General features: G+C 32.6%; 1 protein-coding gene across 2 annotated transcripts; it reads right to left on the bottom strand.

The window, feature by feature from the left end:
• Window positions 1-5529: 5529 nt before the first annotated feature.
• Window positions 5530-12033, bottom strand: LOC119609014 (nucleoprotein TPR). Of its 2 annotated transcripts, XM_037963680.1 has the most exons (5): window positions 11893-12026; window positions 11569-11834; window positions 10863-11488; window positions 10465-10776; window positions 5530-10165 (listed from the first exon to the last, which is right to left on the bottom strand). In XM_037963680.1, exons 2-5 carry the CDS (start codon window positions 11752-11754, stop codon window positions 6049-6051), a joined length of 5241 nt encoding a protein of 1746 aa, XP_037819608.1. In that variant the 5' UTR covers window positions 11755-11834; window positions 11893-12026; the 3' UTR covers window positions 5530-6048. The 2 variants fall into 2 exon arrangements, with proteins under 2 accessions (XP_037819608.1, XP_037819607.1); XM_037963679.1 differs by having other exon boundaries at window positions 11569-12033.
• Between the last annotated feature and the right edge of the window lie 2397 nt (window positions 12034-14430).

Raw genomic sequence — 14430 nt, 5'->3', positions numbered from 1 at the left:
TTGAGTTTTCTATAAAATTTAACCTAGAAACATGAAATTAAGCATGTAGAGCCCGGAGTAAATGAGAATCTATAAAAGGGGACTTTTTGGTACTTTTTCGTCCTTCGACTGGTACTTCTTGAGTTTTCTATAAAATTTAACCTAGAAACATGAAATTAAGCATGCGGAGGCCTTAGTTAATGAGAATCTATAAAAGGGGACTTTTTGGTACTTTTTCGTCCTTCGACTGGTACTTTTTGAGTTTTCTATAAAATTTAACCTAGAAACATAAAATTAAGCATGTAGAGCCCTTAGTAAATAAGAATCTATAATAGGGGACTTTTTGGTACTTTTTCGTCTTTCGACTGGTACTTTTTGAGTTTTCTATAAAATTTAACCTAGAAACATGAATTTAAGCATGTAGAGCCCAGAGTAAATGAGAATCTATAATAAGGGACTTTTTGTTACTTTTTCGTCCTTCGACTGGTACTTTTTGAGTTTTCTATAAAATTTAACCTAGAAACATGAAATTAAGCATGTAGAGCCCGGAGTAAATGAGAATCTATAAAAGGGGACTTTTTGGTACTTTTTCGTCCTTCGACTGGTACTTTTTGGGTTTTCTATAAAATTTAACCTAGAAACATGAAATTAAGCATGTAGAGCCTGGAGTAAATGAGAATCTATAAAAGGGGACTTTTTGGAACTTTTTCGTCTTTCGACTGGTACTTTTTGAGTTTTCTATAAAATTTAACCTAGAAACATGAATTTAAGCATGTAGAGCCCAGAGTAAATGAGAATCTATAATAGGGGACTTTTTGGTACTTTTTCGTCCTTCGACTGGTACTTTTTGAGTTTTCTATAAAATTTAACCTAGAAACATGAAATTAAGCATGTAGAGCCCGGAGTAAATGAGAATCTATAAAACGGGACTTTTTGGTACTGTTTCGTTCTTCAAAAGGTACTTTTTGAATTTCCTATAATATTGAACCTAGAAACATGAAAATAACTATGTAGAGCCTGGATTAAGTGAGAACCTATAAAAAGGGACCTTTTGGTACTTTTTCGTTCTTCAAAAGGTACTTTTTGGATTTTTGTGTAATATGGAACCTAGAAACGTGAAATTAAGCATGTAGAGCCCGGAGTAAACGAGAATCTATAAAAGGGGACTTTTTGGTACTTTTTCGTCCTTCGACTGGTACTTTTTGAGTTTTCTATAAAATTTAACCTAGAAACATGAAATTAAGCATGTAGAGCCCGGAGTAAATGAGAATCTATAGAAGGGGACTTTTCGTTCATCAAAAGGTACTTTTTGAATTTTTTATAATATTGAACCTAGAAACATGAAATTAAGCGTTTAGAGCCTGGATTAAGTGAGAACCTATAAAAGGGCACTTTTTGGTACTTTTTCGTTCTTCAAAAGGTACTTTTTGTGTTTTTTATAATATTGATCCTAGAAACATGAAATTAAGCATGTGGAGCCGGAGTTAGTTAGAGTCTATAAAAGCAATCAGGGACTTGAGTGAATGAAAATTTAAACTGGAATATTTTCTGGTACTTTTTGAATTTTCTATAATATTGAACTTAGGAACATGAAATTAAATAAAATAGGTTTTTTGGTACTTTTTCGTACTTCACTGGTACTGGTACTTTTAGAGCTTTCTAAAACATTGAATATAAAAACATAAAATTAAACACTCAGTATCCCAATTGAACGAAAATTGAAAAAGGATACTCTGGTACTTTTTTGTTCTTTTACTAATACTTTTCGAATTTTCTATAATATTGAACCTAAAAACATAAAATTGGACATGTAGCTTCCTGATTGTACAAAAATCTTTATGCGATTTTTTTGGTTTCTGGTTGAAAATTAAACATGCGTCATCCTGATTTAATGAAAATATATAAAAAGGCACTGTCTGGTACTTTTTAGTTCTTCAACTGTTTTTTTTTTTAATTTTCTGTAATATTGAGACTAGAATCATAAAATCAAACTTAAAGAGTTCTCTAAAAGGGGAATTTTTGATATTGCAGATATATATACATTTACAATAATGATATTTATTTTATTCCATTACGATGAGGGTAGCGAAGCACACTGGGTATAGCTAGTAATTAATATAATTAGAATATCGAGGGACTATATTCAATAGTCTCTATATAAAATAACACAAGTTTTCAGGAGAGCAAAAAAATGTTTATTTAGCTAGTTTAGTAGCTAGACCATATTCTAAATCGTTATATAAAAAGAATTTAAAATTTTGCTTTATTTGCAAAATTATTCACAAATTTATATCAGATAGAGCTTTTTTTCTACGAAAAATTTTTTACAACCTTCAGATAGAGAGTTTTTTATAGAAATATAAATTTTTTATTTGATTTAATATCAATAAATATTATATTTTATTCAACTTAATGAAGTAATATAAACCAAATTGTTGAAAAAGCAACAGATTATAAGGTTTTGGTCCAAAATCAATGTTATATGGTTAAAGACGGCAATAAAATTAATCAAATTAGTATCATAATGAGCGATATCTCGAAAACTATTAAACTGATTTCAAATATTTTTGCGGATTTGTATGTCCAGTTTAGTAAAAACACTTATTTTGCAACAGAAAATTATCCAAAATAATAGAGTTTGAAGCAATTTTTGGATAAGATAGAGAGTTTTGCATTCACAATTTTTCTTTTAATAAGATAGAGAAATTTAAAAATTCTTATAAAATTGCCAAAAAAAATATTTTTTTCTTTTGAAATTTATGTCCTGATGCTAGTTTGCTAGATATTTTCCATCAAAATCTTATTTTCATGAAAATGACAGATTGAGACTATTGAATATAGTCCCTCGATATAATCTTAAGATTAATAAAATTTAATTAAAAACTAATTGTTATCAAAAAAAAAAAAAAGAAAAATATACTCTGGTACTCCAAATTTATCAAATTTTGTCGAACTGTTTTATTGTTTACTTCAAAAGTTGATTTAGGTATCATTTCAATACAAAGCAAATAAATTATTCGAAACCGGGGTTTTTAAAGTAAAACAAGATTTATGCGAGCCCTAATGGTACTGTCGATTTTCGTAATTATCGGGCCTCATTTGATCATATAAAGCTTTTCTAGTGATGTTTTTTTTTTAATTTAGAAAATTTGCAAAAAATCTAAAACGTTTCAAAATTTTAAAATTTTTTCTTTGCAAGAATGATTTTGAGAAAAGTGTTGAGCTTGACACTCACATTAAAAAAAAAAAAAAAAAAATCTGAAATTCTTAAAAGTCATTACTTCTAATTTGTTACCAATTCCGGATCAGATATACAAAGTATGAAACTGAAGTAATATTAAGGGGGTTCAAGAAACACAAATGGCTTTCTGTATTATTTAGAAGAGAAAATTTTGTTTAAAATGATCAGTTCAAATAGCGATCAAATGTTGTGGAAGTAAATCCTATACAATTTGTGACAAATGCAATGTAAGTAAAATCGAAAATGCACAGGTCGCACAGTTTGTAAAGCTTTTGAACGTTTATAATATAAACGTTCAAAAGCTTTACAATAAACATATAAACTTTATATGTTTATTGTCATTTCTTTTTATTTAAAATCCAATTAGTGAATTTTGTATGAAGCTGGAGTGTATCATCGTTTTACGCGAATCTGGATTATGTTATTTTTTTAGGTAACCAATTAATTGCATAAAACATGATCTGTGTCTACACGAAATTCTTTGAAACGACAAAAAGATTTTAAATTACATACTCATTACTCTAATTATCTAAGAATTACCCACAATATCTGTATTTCCACACGATATGGCAACACTGCGATCGACGAAGGTACAAGAACCGACAAACATCCAGCTTTCATTTAAACGAATAAAAATATTTAATATGAAAAGATTTTTAGAACTAGTTCTTCTTGTAGACAACTATAAATTTATTACTAAATATATTTAATCAATTAACTAAGCAATTAACAAGCTTACAAGAGTAATTTAAATATAACTTCAAATTTTCAATGCATGTGTCACACTTTGAGTAGGAGACATTTTTATGCTTCTAATAAGAAAATTTTCAAATTTTAAAGTGAATACATTAGTTTGCTGTCTTGTTTAAACACTTGATTAGATTTTTTAACATTTCTCCTACGTTTAGAGGCACTTTTTATTAAAATTTTACAATTTTTACAAGACTGAACCGTTTTAAGGCGCACTTTGTTAAATTGCTGATGGTTTACTAACTAGAATAGGCGAGAAGGACAAGCAAGTAAAAGGAAGTGTCAATGTATCAAACGGATATAAGAGTTGCCGAATTTTACTTAAGTGTTAATATTAAGGGAAAGAAATATCAATATTTTTTTATTAACGGGTTAATCGACCTGTTATAAATGACTTAATCCATTATAAATAGAAGTAAAGGAAGAAGTTGTTTACAAAACTAAAATATAATAGGGAACTCTACACAAAATTAAGACTGCAGGTTTGGAGAAGTTAATAGGATTGTTATGTTGTTTTATGCTCAAAGTATTATTTTGACAGTAATTTTAATATATTATTAGTTTGTTATTAAAATCTATTGAACAAATGTAAAACTGTTCCTCAACATTATGAATGCGAGAATTTTATAGTTTCCTTTTGATGCTTTCCATTTGGTTTTACAGACCTTGTCCTTCTCTTTGTTTTTCAGCTCAGGTGCATATTCGAATTCTTTTTATTACCTTTCTTCTTCGCTTCACTAACAGTAATCTCTTTTAGTAATTTGTCACTATGATTGTTTAGATCATGTGTATGTTTAATTTTCTCCATGCCATGATTTGTGTAGATCCTCTGAGGAGCTAATTGCTACATGACTGCATACACCTAATATAACAAAGAAGGGTTGTGACGTGATACTTTCTTTAACACTAATGTCCATTTGGTTTTTTCATGTTGAGATTTCGGATCTTCATCTTGCTTTTCTTCCGTTTCATTAGCAGCTTCCTATTCAGCACCGATGGATATGCTGTATTTCTGTATTATTTTCCTTAGCTTTAACTAAAGCTTGTTTTTTAGAATAACCACGATTTTGGAACTACTTAATGAATATAGGTGTAGAACTGCTCTGAGTCCATCACATCAGGTTTTCGAGATATGTCAGTATAAAGTTTAAAATAATATTTTAAAGCAAATAGATGTTTCTCTAAGATGACATGAAAAATTTTATAAATATTATTTTGCTCTTTTTTAAGTCCTTGGCCTGATATATCTCGAAAATCTGATTTGAGCGATTCTACTCTTTAGAAAATTATACTCCATTAGAAACCAAAAAGAAACAACTTTTGTATATATATGTTTAAAATTTAAGCTGATTCCTTATATATTTTAAGTATTTTTCTTATTTTTTAATTTATCGATCACCTATATATATAAATATTTTAATATGTATGTATGTATGTATATATAAATATTGCATACTCCAAATATTTAATGAGTTGACAATATTAACAATGTGTTTTACTATTTTTTCAAATTTAATTTTGCTTTATTTGCTATGAACTCATAGAAAAAAATCAGATTTTGTTATATCAAATAATTCTACATTTTATTTTACTTTTTTAAAGATTGATTTCATTAAAAAAAAACATATAAACTAAAATTAAAAATATTTTTTTTCTTTTGTAGTTAAAAGCTAAATTAAAACCTTAAAAAATAATTTTGAAATTAAAAAAAGAAATATTACAAACTATACAATTAAAATAATAATAAAAAATATTAAAAAAAAACGAAATAAAATGAAAATTTTGAAATGAGATTTTCTTGTAATGATTTAAGGGGTTTGCGGCAAAATTAAGATGTCATTATAAATAGTATATAATTAATAATCTTAAGTGTACAATTTACAATACAATAATTTATTTCGAATATTTTTTAAATAATTTTAATTATTTAAATTAGTTATAAAAAATTAAAAGTAAATTAAAAAATATAGTTTTAAATTGTATAAAAAGGTTTCCAAGAAAAAGTAAAATGGGGTGCAAAGTAGGGGAAGGGGGAAAAGGGCAAGATTTACTTAAAATCTAAAATATTTTATATTACATTATTGGTTATTTCTTGTTTGTTGCTGATGTTGCTGCTGGTGGTGTTGTCCATCTTGCAGTTGTTCTCTTTCAATATTGGCATTATTGTTATTTTCAGCAATTTCATTGATATTATCAAAATTAAATGTTGGCATGTGAGGCGGTAGTTGTTGGACTAAATGTGATGGCGGTACTGGTTGTCCTGCAGTTACCGCCGCCGCAGTTGCCGCTACTACGGATGAACGACGACTGAGAGCATCACTTGATTCGTTTAAAATATTTTCAGTCTCTTCAGTGTTTAAAAGCCGCCGTTCAGCACTCGCTGACGCTGCTGTTGTGCCGGAGGATATTGATAATGATGTTGCTGTTGGTGGTGGTGTTTGTGATAAAGAATTACTTAACAAACTATTACTACTCGATGAAATATCTTCCAAATATGGATGTAATGCTAAGGCTGCTGGTCGAAATTGTGTTAAAACTTCTTGATTTTGATAATTTTGACGTTCTTCTAAATTGTTACACAATGTGGAGGAATCATCATTGTTAACATTATCACCATCATTTAGTTCATTTTCATCTTCATTGACATCATCCTCCTCCTCCTCGTCATCCTCTTCATTTTCATTATCAACCTCCATTTCTTCTGTGACGGGTTGTGCTTCTAAATTAAGTTCTTTAGCTTGTTCTACAACACCTTCAATGGTCGCCGCCGTCTCTTCTTGATTGTCTTTCAATATTTCCTCATCATCATTGCTGTTGCTTGAAGGATTATTCGAAAATTGTGGTGTTACATCAATAGCAGCAGATGTTATAGAACTAATTTTGAATACTGGTTGCAGATCTTGTGATGTATGAGGTTGTGGAAGTTGTTGTTGTTGTTGTTGATCTTGAGCCGTATTATCTTGAGAATCAGTTCTAGTATATTCCTGAGGAATTTGAGCTTCATGCGATGAACCCTGTAAAGTATGTGGAGGATTTTCTTGACTATTTGTTGGTAATTCGATATTTTCTTGAGAATTTCGTTCGGCACATTGAAGTTGTTGAGGATGTTGGTGTAAATCTTGTGTTATTGGATTTCCCAGACTCATGCTTAATTGGTCTTGTCTAAGTGGACCAGAATTTTGTGTTAATTGTGTGTCGGAATCTGAAATGTTTGATACTTGGCTGGTATTTAAAGTTTGATTAATTTCTTGGTCTACTCCCAACTCAAATGGTTGTCCCAGTTGTAAAGACATTTCACTGGCTTGTATATTTTCCTGCTGGGCTGTTAAAGGCAGTGTTGCTGGTAATAGTTGAGTATTTTCAGTTTGTGGTCCATTAAATGTCACGGGTACATTAGAAATTCCAATGCTTGGGGTTTCCATTGCTATATCACTATTTTCCGAAGCACCTACAACTGCTGACAAATGTGGATTTTCCGCCCTCACGTTCTCTAAATCTTGATTTGCTTGTAATGTCTGAGATTTGTTAGGATCATCTTCTGTTTGTGATATTAATTCATTCGCTTCACTAACAGAAGCCTCTTTCAGTAATTTATCATTATGATTGTTTAGATCTTGAGTATGTTCCATATTATCCATGCCACCAGTAAATTTGTGAAGATCCTCTGAGGAGCCTATTGCTACTTGACTGCACACACTTGCTATAACAAAGGAGGGTTGTGACATGTTGCTTTCTTTGACTTGAATACTGTCAGCTATGTTTTCCTTAACACTAATGTCCATTTGGTTTTCTAAAACAGGTTTAGATTTTGGATCCTCCGTTTCTTTAGCAGCTTCCTTTTCCAGTGCAGGTGGATATTCGAGTTCTCTGTATTCTCTCTCTTCCTCAAAATCTGTCTCAACCTCTTCTTCTTCCTCCTCTTCATCAGCCTCTTCTTCATCGTCCTCTTCCTCTTCTTCAACCTCCTCAGCTTCTTCTTCATCATCGATTTCTTCCTCAACTTCTTCATCGGTTTCATGTTCTTCTTCAGCCTCCATATTTTCATCAGTATTTGCCAATTTTTCATCCTTCTTTAAGGTTCTATCCTTAATACCATGTGTACGACGTTGGGCCTTGCGTTTTCTTTTAATGCCATTGAAATCTGCATAAGATTTAACAGATTTTTGAGAGATTTGTACGTCATTTATTTCGATATCCTTCTCTTGTTTGATTGTTATATTATTAAAATCAATAGAAGAAATATAATTCTGTTCCTCAGCAGTATGAGTATTCGATAATTCATCAGTTTCCTCTTGAGGCTGGACTGTTTCGGTTTGTCGTGGCGTTTCGACTAAAGGTTGTTCATCGGAATAACCACGATTTTGGGGTTCTGGCTTAATGAATATAGGAATAAAGTCGCTGTCGCAGGGAGCTGTAGGCTCCAATGTTACACCACTGCGTACGGCAGTAATTTGTAAAACAGGCATATTGGAAGGTTTTGCTGTTGATTTACACGCCTTATTGCGACTTTTTGTAAGGCTTGGTGTAGATTTCACTTTAGATTTCAAAGCTAGTTTAGTTTTAGGTTTTAGTAAAGGTTTCTTTATCTTCTTAGCAATAATGTCCTCATTGTCAATTCCTGTATCTTCCGATGTCTTGTCTATGTCTTTATCGTGTTCATCCTCTGCCTCTTCTTCCGCCTCCTGTTCCTCATCAACATGATCTTGTGCAGATTCATTGTCATCATCATGATGATCATCTTCATTACTTTCCTCATGATAATCTGTTTCTTCCCCTTCATCCACATCACCACCATTGCCTTCATCATCATTGCCATCATGATCCATGGGTTGCTCTTCGTTGTCATCTGTTTCCATGGCAATACCGCTGCTTACATGAGATATTTTCATCATACGATCCAATTCTTCACGATTTGGTTTAACATCTTCAGGCTCAGCTTCATGATTTGTAGATGCCATTGTTTGTGGTGTTTCAGCAACTGCACTGGCGGCTCCACCATTAAATTCAACGCCACTCGACACACAAGCAATTTGAAATTGCATCATTGGTATAGACGTCATGATTGTAGCCTCTGGTTGCGGCCTAATTTGTATAGTGCTGGCCACAGACTGCATATCTGCCGCATCTGTTCCATCTTGAGGTTCAGTTTTAATACGTATTGTTGTTGCAGCTGCCATATTCTCCTCAGCATTATTATGACCATTCGAATCTTGTGACATTTGTTCGTCCTGCAAGTCCTTAGACAATTTTTGTTTTTCTTTCTCTTTATCCTTATGTTTCTTTTTCTTCTTACGTTTTTCGGCTCGTTTCTCAGAGGATTTCTGTTGTTCTATTATGGATGAATTCAATTGGCCATGCTCCTTTTTAATTTTTAATTTAAGGCCACCACCACCAATCTTATTGGCATTGTCTTCATTTATTTCATCAATTTCTTGTTTAATTTTAATTTGTTCCACTGATGTTATTTCGTTGGCCACATTAGTTTCGCTATTGGGCGCAATATTTCCAGCAGCAGTATTTGCTGGTTCATTTTCATAATCGGAATCGTCATCATTATGATGATAATCATCTAGGCCACCAACATGAGACTCATTATGCTCATCATTATCACTGTGTACACCAGCACATGGTGTTTCCGGTTCCACATGCACCTCGGGTTCATGTTTAATACTAACCAAAGCATCTAAGGTTGATTTCAAAAGTTCATCAACACGTTTTAAATCTTTCTTCGAAACACCCTTTTTGCCACTCCTCTTGCTGCTTGTACTGGCGGCATCATCCAATCCCGTCATTGAGACACATTGATTAGCTGCCATAATGATAGGTGATGATAATCTCGTTAATTGCACCACCGGAGCCATATCCAGAGGTACACCACTGAGGCGTGCCATTTCTTCGGCAGCCGCCTCAACATCATTTTCATTTTTAATACGCACCGCATCCTCTAATGCCTCCACGGAGGGCATAATATGTTTCGAATAGTTTAAGTAGACTTTGGCACACTGTGCGGAATGTTTTATATATTCGGCATCATTGCGCTGTAAACGATTGCATCCAGCACAACGTTTTGTTTTCACAGCACATATGTGGATATTGTAGAGATAATTCGTAGCATACGAAGTGTGACACTGGGGACACTCACGATCTAATACGAGTAGAGCTGGTGGTGTTTCGAATGCATGCTCTCGTAAATGTCTGCAAAAGAGAGATAAAGAGTGGAATGTGTTTTATTTAGTGAAAAAATAAGCTGGAGATGTTGCGTACAGACGTAGGCTTTATATGGGAGAAATAGTACTTTGATAACAGTGTTTACATGTCAATTTAGAAACATTAAGATGAGCAGAAGTAACAAAAACTAGTCAATAAACTAGTACTTAAACTATTAATATATTATAGTTAATGGACTATTCCATAGACTAGTCTATTCAAAACTTATATTCACATTTATTTGACCAAAAGTTTTCGTAATAAAAAAATGCAAAATCTCATCTCACCTTGAAAATGCATACGTATTTAATATAGACTCGCCGCAGCAGCCGCAGACATAAGGTGTTTTCGAAAGTTTATGCCACAATTGATGATTTTTAATATCGAAACTTTTGCTGAGTACCTCGTTACAGGCGGTGCAAACGAAACGTTCAATTTTAGGAATATGCGTAGTCCGCGTATGGGCATCGAGATTAATTTTAGCAGCAAAACGTTCCTTACAAATATTGCAGCCGAATTTAAGCTTTGATGCAGGCGGTACTTTTGCCGCTGGAGCAGGGGCTGCTGCGGGTAAGGGTTCTTCCTTAATTTCCTCTTTGCTAAAATGATATAGAGGAAAATGTTGTTATTTTCCAAAAAATATAATTTTAAGTTTTTAATTGGTTTAACTTTAATCAAACCTTACATTTCTTCTTTAACATCTAACTCAGCCGTTTTACCAGGTTTCTGTTTGGATTTCTTAGCAGCTATTTCTTTTGGAGTAGGCGCTGACATTTTTAGTTTCTTACTACTGACCGCAGCAGTTGTTGCTGACACTGGCGGTGAGGGTTCCTTTTTCAATTTACTCTCTTCAATAAAAGCATTTTTTGTTTTCTTGTTACCGACGGCTGCGGTTGGTGTTGCTTCATCATTCGTTACGGTAAATCTCAACTTTTTCTTAGTTATTACTGGTACTTCCTCCTTAATGCTGGTTTCTGCCACTGCAGAGAAACGTAGTTTTTTCTTGGGCAGAACAACCGGCGTTGCTGGTATTTCCTCCTTTAAAGCCACCTCCTCGGTTTTACGCTTACGATTAGCCTTATTGTTAGCAGCAGGGGTGTTTGCAGTATTATTAGTGGGTACTATAGATTCTTCTTTTATCTCTACTTTGGGTTTTATATCCACGGGCGGCTTTTTGACATTTTTTAAGCCTAATAGTTTGCGAGTTTGGGCATTTGTGGAATAGCACATTTCACGAAACTCGTAGAAATCATTGATTTTATCCACACACAAATAGCACATACTCTGTGGCATTTTATCATCCTTTGTTACCTAAAAAAAAACATGAAAATATATTGATAATTGAAATTAGTACCAAAACTATCCCCCGCCCTGCTCTCATAAACACGTACCGATAAACCAAGTAGTAAATTTATCTTTTCAGCCATCTCCATTTCAGCCTCCACATCAATAGCTGCATTTTCTGGCTTATCCGTGAGTATTGGCACCATATCTGGATTATCTATGCCGCAAAGACGACATATTTTATATAAATTTGCCTTAAGTTTTTTGTCGATTTTTATGGCAAAACGTTCCATTGTGAATCCTGTCTCTCTTACTACTCGGTATGTGTGTTTTCTTTTTTTCCTACTACGGTCCGTACAAACTTATGGAAAATCTAGAAATTTATTTAATTTTTAAAGCTTTCACTTTGTTTTTTATTGTTAAATATTAACTTAGGTATCGCTGATCATTGTGTATTAATTTATTTCTATACGATTTTCATTAAATTGTTTTTTATTAAAATTTTTCACAAGAAATACACAAGCAACCCTCTCACAGTGTTGTAAATTTTCCTTTTTTGACAGTTTAGTAAATTAAAAATCAATGTTGCCAATCGGATTGTAGGCAAAATGGTGAGTATCTATCAAACAGCTGAGTGTTTAGTGAGAGAGAGCGAGTACTCATGCATAGCGAAGAAAAATGTGTTCGATTTTCGACGAGTTTTTATGGGTGTATAGAAATTAAACGATTAAGTTTATAATTTCATTAATTTTTGGTAAAAGCCTTTATGTATATGTTTGTAAGTAATAATTTTAGGTTTATTAAATGGAAGAACTTTAAAGTAGACACGACCCAAGGGCATGCCTTGACTCGTCCCAGTTTCAAACCTGCAATAAGTTGGGTTTTTATATATTTGGTCTCTTAAAATTACAGGTTATAGATTGGATTTTGGGTTAAAAAGTTGTTCAACACAAATTTCATTAATTTGTATTTTTCATTTAATTTATATTTTTCATTGATTTTTTTCATAAATATACATATATATTATCTTTTATAAAATTTTATAAATTTCTGCAAAAATGTATCAAAAATTTGCCATTAAATTACTTATGTAGTAACTTAACAAAATGTTGCAACAAATATATACATACATAGGTAAAGATGAAACAATGGTGGCTATTTTGTAAGAAAATATTCATTATACTTTTAATAATAAAACATTATGTATATATCTGGACAAAATATATATTTAATACATTTTTTCCTAAAAATACATTTTTAAAAATTGTGCTATAAGCAGAAATAGAAAACCGAATCATCAGATATTTTATTCTAATTGTACACAACTCTAGCATTGCTTCCAAGTAGGGTTCTATAGTTTAAACAAAACGTCGACCTTTCGACTTTCTGTCGGTTTTTTACGTATGTATCAAGGCGAATTCATATAAGGTGGTGTTATTCAATCAGCTGATAATTTTTTTCTTAATTCGCCTGGTTTACGTAGCTGTCAAAGTTTGTTAGGCGCAATTTACATGAAGACTTTTCAGACGTCTGTTTTTTCCAATTCTCTTTTGAGAATCTTCCAAAAAATCATGAACATTTATACGGTGATTTTTTACATGCAACTATGCATGTCTTTTTTTGATGTTTAATTGTATAATCCTTTTTAATTACTTATTCGTAATAAAAATAAAATGAAATTTTTAACATAAAAACCATTTAATTTTTATTTAAAAAAATTTAATTACACGCTATAGTATTTTTTTAATGCAAATTTTAAGGTTTTCATGTAAAAAAAGACATAATTATTTTTTTACATGAGCAGTACGAATGAGTTTAAAGAGGAATGTCAAAAACAATCATGAAAATCCCAAATCATGTTTGTTTTCTTACCCCCCATTCTTCTCTATCCCGCTCACCACCAATCATCGACAAACATGAAAAGAGACGTCTGGGCAAACATGAAAAAAATCATCGTGTAAATTGGGTGTTATTGTTTACATTTTTATAAGAAATTTTGACTTTTGATTGTCAGGGCTACGAATAGCACGTGTTAATTTTTATTTAGTTTATTTTATTGATAATTTTTGGAAGATTATATCACACTGAAACGTTATTTTTCATATTAATATGGTTTGGCCGGAATCTAACAAAGGACCGGTGGATGTAAAGGTTTCTCGCCCTAGACACTATGTGCATGGTACAGGTATTTTTACAGCGTTTATTGGTTCTCGCGGGACTGACGCCCTTCCCATGGTGAAATTGGGAAGGAAGATTTATGATAAGTATGAGAATGTGGAGATATTTTATGTGACTAGAAGAAGATCAGAATAACATCTCTTGATTTGAACGTGATTAACCGTATTGTACAGGATGAGGAACTGCTCAAATCCTTTACTGTTTACATTCCATCGGACATGTGTGAGGTAAAGGGTGTGTGCCCTATTCCCGTGGATTACTCGGAAAAGGAAATATTCGAGGGTGCTTGGCCCAAGAATATTTCCAAATTCGGCTCCTTACCTGACTATTGTAGGATAACGGAGGTATTTCGTTTTACCCGTACTGTTGATGGTGGGCGTATACCATTTGACTCTGTCCGTATTTGTTTCTCGGGGGATGACCTACCCTCTCATGTTTGTGTCAACCGGGTGAACTTTCCGGTTATGCCGTATTATTCAATGTAGAAGATGCTGGCGTTTTGGTCACACCGATAGGGTTTGTACCCGGGCCACTGCTGTATGTGGCAGATGTGCCGACACTCATTTGGATGTGGCGGGTTGTAACACGGCCTTGATGTGTGTGAATTGTGGCGGCCCACATGAGTCCTACACAAGGGAATGTCCTATTTACAAGAATCAGATTAAATCTAAGACTGACAAAGCCAATTTATTAAGACCAAAGTTACCAATACCCTAGAACAGCACCCTCATTTAATTTGACGAACTTCCCTGTATTGACACCACGCCCAACTAGTGTACCTATGAAGAGAA

The sequence above is a fragment of the Lucilia sericata genome, unplaced genomic scaffold (genome assembly GCF_015586225.1).
Source record: "Lucilia sericata isolate MDLA Ls3-8-SP2 unplaced genomic scaffold, ASM1558622v1 Contig000913F_arrow, whole genome shotgun sequence".
Classification (NCBI taxonomy): Eukaryota; Metazoa; Arthropoda; class Insecta; order Diptera; family Calliphoridae; genus Lucilia; species Lucilia sericata.
This window is presented reverse-complemented; position numbering and strand designations above follow the sequence as displayed.

Excerpts from the sequence above, each read along its gene's own strand:
- LOC119609014 (XM_037963679.1), bottom strand. The coding sequence starts at position 11,754 with ATGGAACGTTTTGCCATAAAAATCGACAAAAAACTTAAGGCAAATTTA. Across the intron at positions 10,777-10,862 it reads TTAGATGTTAAAGAAGAAAT|CAAAGAGGAAATTAAGGAAG; the intron begins GTAAGGTTTGAT and ends ATATCATTTTAG. Across the intron at positions 10,166-10,464 it reads AATACGTATGCATTTTCAAG|ACATTTACGAGAGCATGCAT; the intron begins GTGAGATGAGAT and ends TCTCTTTTGCAG.